Consider the following 6,952-nt stretch of genomic DNA (forward strand, 5'->3'; position numbering starts at 1 on the left):
CCGGGCACAGCCCCAGCCGGGCACAGCTCATCCCGCACACCGGCAGCAGCTGGCAGTGACCGAGCTCTGGAAAAGCTGATGCGGCCCTGGGTGTGGGTTGTGTTTGGGTAAACGTGCACCCAGTAAAGGAACTCGTCGGACAGGTCCGGTGTTTGCCTGGCAAGGAAAAGGGTCGCAAAGCGGTGGGTTTCCATCCAGACCCGAGGTGGAGGACTGGCAACGCTGCGAGCTCAAACTGAGGGGGAAAAGCCCTGTGTTTATATCCTCTTAAGCTGTTGGAACTTTCCTTGGTTGTTCCTGTGTGTGTGCTCTGAGCATAGCCAGGAAAACCTGACTGTGAGCAAGCCTAAACTTGAACTGGCCAGCACATGTGATAGTGTCAGCACTCTCCTGATAAATCAGGTTTATTCAGCTTTTAGAGGATGTTTGATATGGACTTAAAACTGGCTGTTTAGTTGATAAAGCCTGCCAGGGAAAGATCATCCATGGGAAAAAAAATCGAGTAATGGGAGGGATGCCTCCTGCACTTGCACTCTGTCACCTGGGCACAGTGTTTTGAGCTTGTTCTCTGCCAGCTTCATTGTACCAGGCCTTTATTCTGGGGTGAAGCAAATAACATCAGGACCATAGCACAGGCTGGCTGACTCTTGCCTGCACAGTTTAATTCTTCAAAACACAGAGTGAAGTATTGTTCCTGTCCTGGAGCTGTTTTTCCCTGACTGAGCTGCACACCAGGAATTGTGTTAAGCTGCTGAGCACTGGCAAATCTGCTGAGCAATTCCCTCTCTCTCTGCTTGCCAAAGGGTGGCTTAGGAGAGTTTCATTCATCTAAAGCCCCAGCATGAGCAGTCCCTGCAGACCCCTTCAGCTGTGAAAGGGTTACAGGGGCTGCTGCCAGACAGCCTGGCTGGGCTCTCCCACCTGTAACCTCAGTGCTCATTCTCACACAGAAATGCACCAGGAACAAACCAGCACTTGCAGACGGAGCAGTGGCTTTGCACTGCTGCCTTTCCAGGGCTCTGCTCTTTCAATTCCCTGTGGTGTTCCCAGGATGAAGAAATCAGAGTCTTGCAGTCAATATCCAGTGCGGTATTTCTGCTATTAATGGATGTTGCCAGAGGATTCTCCCTGAGTGCAGTACATGCAGCCTCTCCTCATGGTTTGGTTTCCTTCTGCCAGCTCAGAATTTCCCTGCTTCCCTTTCCCTTGCTACTGACCTTTATTTTGCCCTCTAATTGACTTGCTCAACCAGCCTGTCTGATATTCCTGCTTCTGTGTACCAACCAGCTCCATCACAAAAACAGCAGTGAAATTTGGAGCCTTCATTTCGTATCTGACTAAAGCAAATGAAAATGGCTTTTTAATTCTATAGAAAGATTAGAAAAGAGCAACGGTGACTTTTCTGAGGTCTAGGTCATACTATGATCACTGGAATTTATGATCAGATGAAAGGAAGCAAACTCAGCACTAACAGAGGCAATAAAGAAGAATCATTAAATTAGCAGTGCCAATCACCCGTGTGTCCAGCACATCCCTCCCAGCCTGGCCCTGGCCCTGTGCTGTGTGACCCAGCCTTTGCCCAGCACAAAGCAGGGCTGGACGCTCTGGGAAGCGGCCCTGGGCGTTCACTTGGGCTGCTCAATCCTGCTTTATTCCTCAAAGAATTTGATGGTTATTTAATCAGCCCCATTAACCTTCGAGGGAAGGTGTATTCTATTAATAATTTGCTAGAAAACTAACACTCCCTGTGTATTATTATTACAGCTGTCAGTGCCCTGGACACAGACAATAACAGATTGACCAGATCTGAGCAGAATGGTGAGTGTGTTTGCTGTGCCAGGCTGTGCCAAGCCTTTGCTCCGACTTGATAAACGTGGGGAGTGGAGCTCAGATAAGGACACAGCAGGAAGAACACTGTCCCTGTCTGTCCCTTCAAGGGGGTGAATTTATCACTTCTTTCTGCTTCCTCATTGTAGAGGAGAATGACCCACACATAAAGGCTTTTGCCTTTGGGGAGTTAATGGAAAACCAGATCAGATATTCAAATAATTCAAAGAACATTAATTTCTCCAGATAAGCTTCCTAGGCATATTATTCCTTCCAGGTTGAGCCTACAAGGCAGCCATTTCTATGGTTGTTATTACAGAATCTTGGAATGGTTTGGGTTGAAAGGAACCTTATAAACATCATCCAGTTCCATCTCCAGCCATGGGCTGGGAAACCTCCCAGGCTGCTCCAAGCCAGGCCTGGAACACTTCCAGGGACAGGGAAACACTTTTCTGCCCATTGAATGTTAAGTGGTACTTTTACCACTGATGGTTTTCTTGGGAACATGAAGAGCTTAGCAAGAAAAGTCTATTTCCCCAGAAATTGCACTAGACCAGAGGCAGGAGAAACCTGTTTGTGAATCACTATTTGGGGTGAAACACTGCACTTCCTGGTGTGTTATTTAACAAAATGATGGTCCTTGACTGCTCTTAGAGAAGTCAGGAATGGGGCTTTGCTGGGAACAGCTTCTTCTATGATTTACATGGAAAACTGCTGGGAAGAAGCTGGTCTGAACAGAGATGTCTGGCAGTGTGCCCTTATTTAGCTGGAAAATAGATACTGCATGGGCAGCCACATTAAGGTATTTTCTCCTTTCAGTTGAGTCCCTGTAGCTTATTTCTTACGTGGCTGGGAAGTCCTGGAACAAACCATTTCAGTTTTGGAATGGATGGAACCTGGTATAAAATCACTCATGTTTGGAGGATAGACTTTACTTGCTGTCACTTTCCAAAAGAGAGGATTGCATCTTTTGAATTGTCTTTTTTTTTTTTTTTTAATTCAGCTCTATTCTGTAAATGTCTCACTTTGTGACTACTTTTCTTAACTCCTCTCCTTTGGTTTTAGGCAACAGTCAAGGGTGTCTCAGCTTTCAGTGCTGAGCAAGAAGCACATGCACTAAGGAAGGCCATGAAGGGACTTGGTAAGTTGTCTCCTTCCACTGTTAAACCTTCTTTTTTAGCTCTGCCGGTTGGGAAGGTTTTTACTGGTGGTTTTTTGGAGGGGAAGTTCAGCTATTTGCATCACCTCACTGCCTTGTGAGGGCACTGGAGGGAACTTGAACCCCAGTGGAAATCCAAGTCTTGGCCATAAAAATGTCTTTAGTCAAGGTTTTGTTTTCTCTGTCTGTGGTGTGGTGCTGCTGGGCCAAGGCGCTCATGCACACATGAGACCCAGGTTGTGCAAGGATGTGTGTAAGGTTGTGTGGCCAATGGCACGCCCTGGGCAAGGCCAGAGCAGGCCTCTGGTTCTGCTACAAGCAGACTGACTGGTTTTCTTTGGGTCCTTCCAGGCACAGATGAAGATGCCATCATTGAGACCTTGACCAAACTGAACGTTTCCCAACGTCAGCAAGTTCTGATCACCTATAAAAGCACTATTGGCAGGGTAGGTGCTCTTCAGAGATCAGTGCCTGTGTCTCTCATTGGGAGATGGGGACTTTTTGGGTTGTACCACTCGGGTGAAATGTGAAGAACATCCCAGTCTCCACAAGAGCATGACTGGCACTGAGCACAAGCTTTCCTTGGCCAAGTTTTTTTGTTCTTGTTCACTTCAGAGTAACTGTTCATCCAAGAAAAGTATTGAATGAGTTCTTCCCCTTCTCAAAGGCCGTGTCTTTTTCTCCTTTCCTCTCTTTCTGATTTCTAGGATTTGATTGATGACTTGAAGTCTGAGCTGAGTGGGAATTTTGAAAGGGTGATCATTGGTTTGATGACTTCTACCACCATGTATGACGTGCATGAACTGAGGAGGGCTCTAAAGGTTTGGAAATCCTTTTTTGTGTTGCATGACTTATGGTCAATTCAGTATGCAATGGCATAATTGTATAATAATTATTAATTTCTTTTTAAGCCATACCTAATAAACAAGAGTCCTGGCTGTCACAGTCTTGTCTCTGTGATTCCCTAGGGAGCAGGGACAGATGAAGGCTGCCTGATTGAAATCCTGGCTTCTCGCACCAACGCCGAGATTCGGCACATCAATGAGAACTACAAACTCCGTATGTAGCACGCTCTGCAATGCCTCACTGCCTCAGAAGCCACCTCTGTGTGTGCAGGGGTGTGTGGGGAGGCAGGACAAGGGTCTGTCAGCACCAAGGACTAGAATTACACCCAGAAATTGAGTTGGTGTAATGGGGTGGGGTGGTTATGTCTGTCAGCTGGAGGTCTACCCGTGGTGGATCTTTTGCCAGTTTTGTCCTGGCTCTGCTTCTGCATTTTGCCCTGCACCACTCAATATGATGGCTGGATTGCTGTGATGCCAGCCAGGAAGGGCAAGGGCATCCTGGCTTGTCCTAGTCACGGTGTGGCCAGCAGGACATGCCTGTCCCCCTGTGCTGCACTGCTGAGGCAATTCAAATCCTGGGGACAGTTTAGGATGTTAGAAATAACTTCTTTACCCAGAGGGTGGCTGAGCACTGGAACAGGCTCCCTAGACCAGTGGTCCCAGCAGCAATCCTGATGGAGCTCAAGGAGTGTTTGTACAATGTTCTTGGGCACATGGTGGGACTCCTGGGGATGTTCTATTCAGGCCCAGGAGCTGGACTTGGGGATGCTTGTGGGTCCCTTCCCAGTCAGCAAATCCTGCATTCTGTGAGCTGTTAGTAACAGATGTGCTGTGTGTGTGTTCTGGCAGAGTACGGCTCCACCCTGGAGGACGACATTGTCTCTGACACATCCTCCATGTTCCGCAGGGTCCTCGTGTCCCTCGCCACGGTGAGTCCAGGACAGGGCACTAACAGGGCTGAACATCTACTGGACATCTCTCACTCATTTCTTATCCCAAAGTTTGCGTACAGATGGACGCTTTGTGAGCCTTCTGTCAGGCTTTGAGAATTTTCTATCAATCCATTTCCCACAGAGGTGCTTCAGGCTGGCTGCTGTTTCACTTCCCTTGCATTTCACCTTGCCAGCACTTCACCCCAGCTTCTGCAGGGAGAGCAGCCTCACTCTGCCATGCCTTAGTGCCATATGCTCTTTTTAATAAAGTGGATGGCTACTGTTTCAAAAGAAAGAACAAATCACATCTGAATCATGTTTTGCTGTATTTGTAACCCATTACTCAATGTTAAGAATCCCATTATACATCTCAAATAACTGGCTTTGAATGGAGAATTTGCAGGACTTCCATTAGTTGCTCTGTTGAAATGAGTTTTTCATCCTTGTATTACTGCAGGGCAACAGAGATGAGGGAACATTTGTGGATGAGGCCCTTGCTCAACAAGATGCTCAGGTGTGTAGCAATTTGCTTCCTGGCAAGAACTGGGTTTGTATGTGTGATGTGTGGTGAATCCCTGCTGTTTATAGACCTCTCTTTCTCAAGGTAGATGAGTAAACCTCAAGTTGTGCTAGTCAGCAGTGCCCCAGGTGAAGACTTGATTGGATATTAGGAAATATTTTCCCCCCAGAAGAGTTGTCCAGCTCTGGCACAGGCTGTCCAGGGCAGGGGTGGAGTCCCCATCCCTGAGGGGATTCCACAGCCATGTGAATGTGGCACTTGGGGACATGACTTAGTGGTGAACTCAATGACCTCAGAGGGCTTTTCCAGCCCCAATGGTTCTATGAAGTAAAAATCTCATTATACACATCTGGTGTTCTCAGTTAACCCCACTTTGTTCATGTCTTGCAGGCCCTGTATGAAGCTGGGGAGAAGAAATGGGGAACAGATGAGGTGCAGTTCATGACCATCCTCTGCACAAGGAACAGGTGCCACCTGCTCAGAGGTAGGACCTCTCTGGTGTCTGGGTTTTTTCCCTGCTTTGAGGACAGTACTTTTGTAGGAGCTTTTTACTTGTTCATTAACTGGTTGTGATCCCTTCCTGAGACAACAGATATTCTCAGGGCCAGTTGATTCAAAATGGGAGTTCAGTAAAACACCCATACAACTTCCTCTAGCCTGTGAATTGGAGATAATGAACTGTGACTCCCATGGGACAGAGCTAAGCATGGAAAATGTCTGCATTAAATAGCAGTTCTGGAAAATCCTTGCAGCAGTGGTAGGCTAATTAGCAAGACAGCTGATAATTAAAATGAATTATTTCCGAGGGGCAGCCCTGATTTAGCTGACAGTGTCATGGTAATGGCGCAGTGTTTGTACAGGCTATGAGGAGCCTGATCTTGCAAAGTGATCCTCGGGGGGTACACACTGAAGCAGCTCACTTGGCTCTTTTATCCAACTCTTCCTCCTAGTTTTTGATGTGTACAGAGTGATTGCTAATAAGGACGTCACAGACAGCATTAAATCCGAGATGTCAGGAGACCTTGAGGATGCTTTGTTAGCTGTGGGTGAGTTCCCTGCCTTTAATCTTTGTCTACAAACTAATTAAATAATTAAAGATACTGTCTCTTGCCCTGACTGTTTGCACAGCTTCAGGAGGCACATTCTTTCTCACTGTTTTACAAGCCACAGTGTTTTAATCTTTGCAGATGCAAAGACCTGGTAAGAAGGCACTGTGCTTTATATTTCTCTGCCAAGGGATGCTTTGGCAGATGGCATTTGCTGTGTGGAAGTTTTAAGACCTTAAAAATATTTTATTTCTGTGCACTGGACGTGGAGACATCGACTGACAGCAGGTCACTGACTCTGGATGTCTGCACTGTGCTTGTTGAGTTGCATTTTTACAGAATAAATGTCTGCACTGAGAAAGTGCTGGAAGGGTTTGGAAGAATTTATCCTTCAGTGTTTATTGGTTTTAATGACCTTGTTCTTGTCTCCCTTCCAGTAAAGTGCATGAGGAATAAACCTGCTTATTTTGCTGAAAGATTGTACAAATCCATGAAGGTAAAGAGATTTTGCTATTTCCCCCCCTGCCTCTCCATGCTTAAGTCAATAGCATGACAGCAATTAGAGAAAAAGAAACTGCATTAATTGGGGGGAAAAAAAGAAAGAGATCTGATGTTTTCTGTGG

At 46.5% G+C, this 6,952-nt stretch overlaps 1 protein-coding gene across 1 annotated transcript in view; it reads left to right on the forward strand.

Annotated features, from left to right (window-relative positions):
- Window positions 1-1,761: 1,761 nt before the first annotated feature.
- ANXA4 (annexin A4) overlaps window positions 1,762-6,952 on the forward strand; it is a 7,229-nt gene continuing 2,038 nt past the window's right edge. Inside the window, exons 1-10 of the mRNA XM_005430536.3 lie at window positions 1,762-1,818; window positions 2,893-2,968; window positions 3,338-3,432; window positions 3,694-3,807; window positions 3,955-4,045; window positions 4,681-4,760; window positions 5,221-5,277; window positions 5,674-5,767; window positions 6,234-6,329; window positions 6,767-6,825. Coding sequence (XP_005430593.1) covers window positions 1,816-1,818; window positions 2,893-2,968; window positions 3,338-3,432; window positions 3,694-3,807; window positions 3,955-4,045; window positions 4,681-4,760; window positions 5,221-5,277; window positions 5,674-5,767; window positions 6,234-6,329; window positions 6,767-6,825 — 765 coding nt within the window. The 5' untranslated portion in view covers window positions 1,762-1,815. The remainder of the gene's footprint in view (window positions 1,819-2,892; window positions 2,969-3,337; window positions 3,433-3,693; window positions 3,808-3,954; window positions 4,046-4,680; window positions 4,761-5,220; window positions 5,278-5,673; window positions 5,768-6,233; window positions 6,330-6,766; window positions 6,826-6,952) is intronic.

The sequence above is a fragment of the Geospiza fortis genome, unplaced genomic scaffold, assembly GCF_000277835.1.
Source record: "Geospiza fortis unplaced genomic scaffold, GeoFor_1.0 scaffold687, whole genome shotgun sequence".
NCBI classification, from domain to species: Eukaryota; Metazoa; Chordata; class Aves; order Passeriformes; family Thraupidae; genus Geospiza; species Geospiza fortis.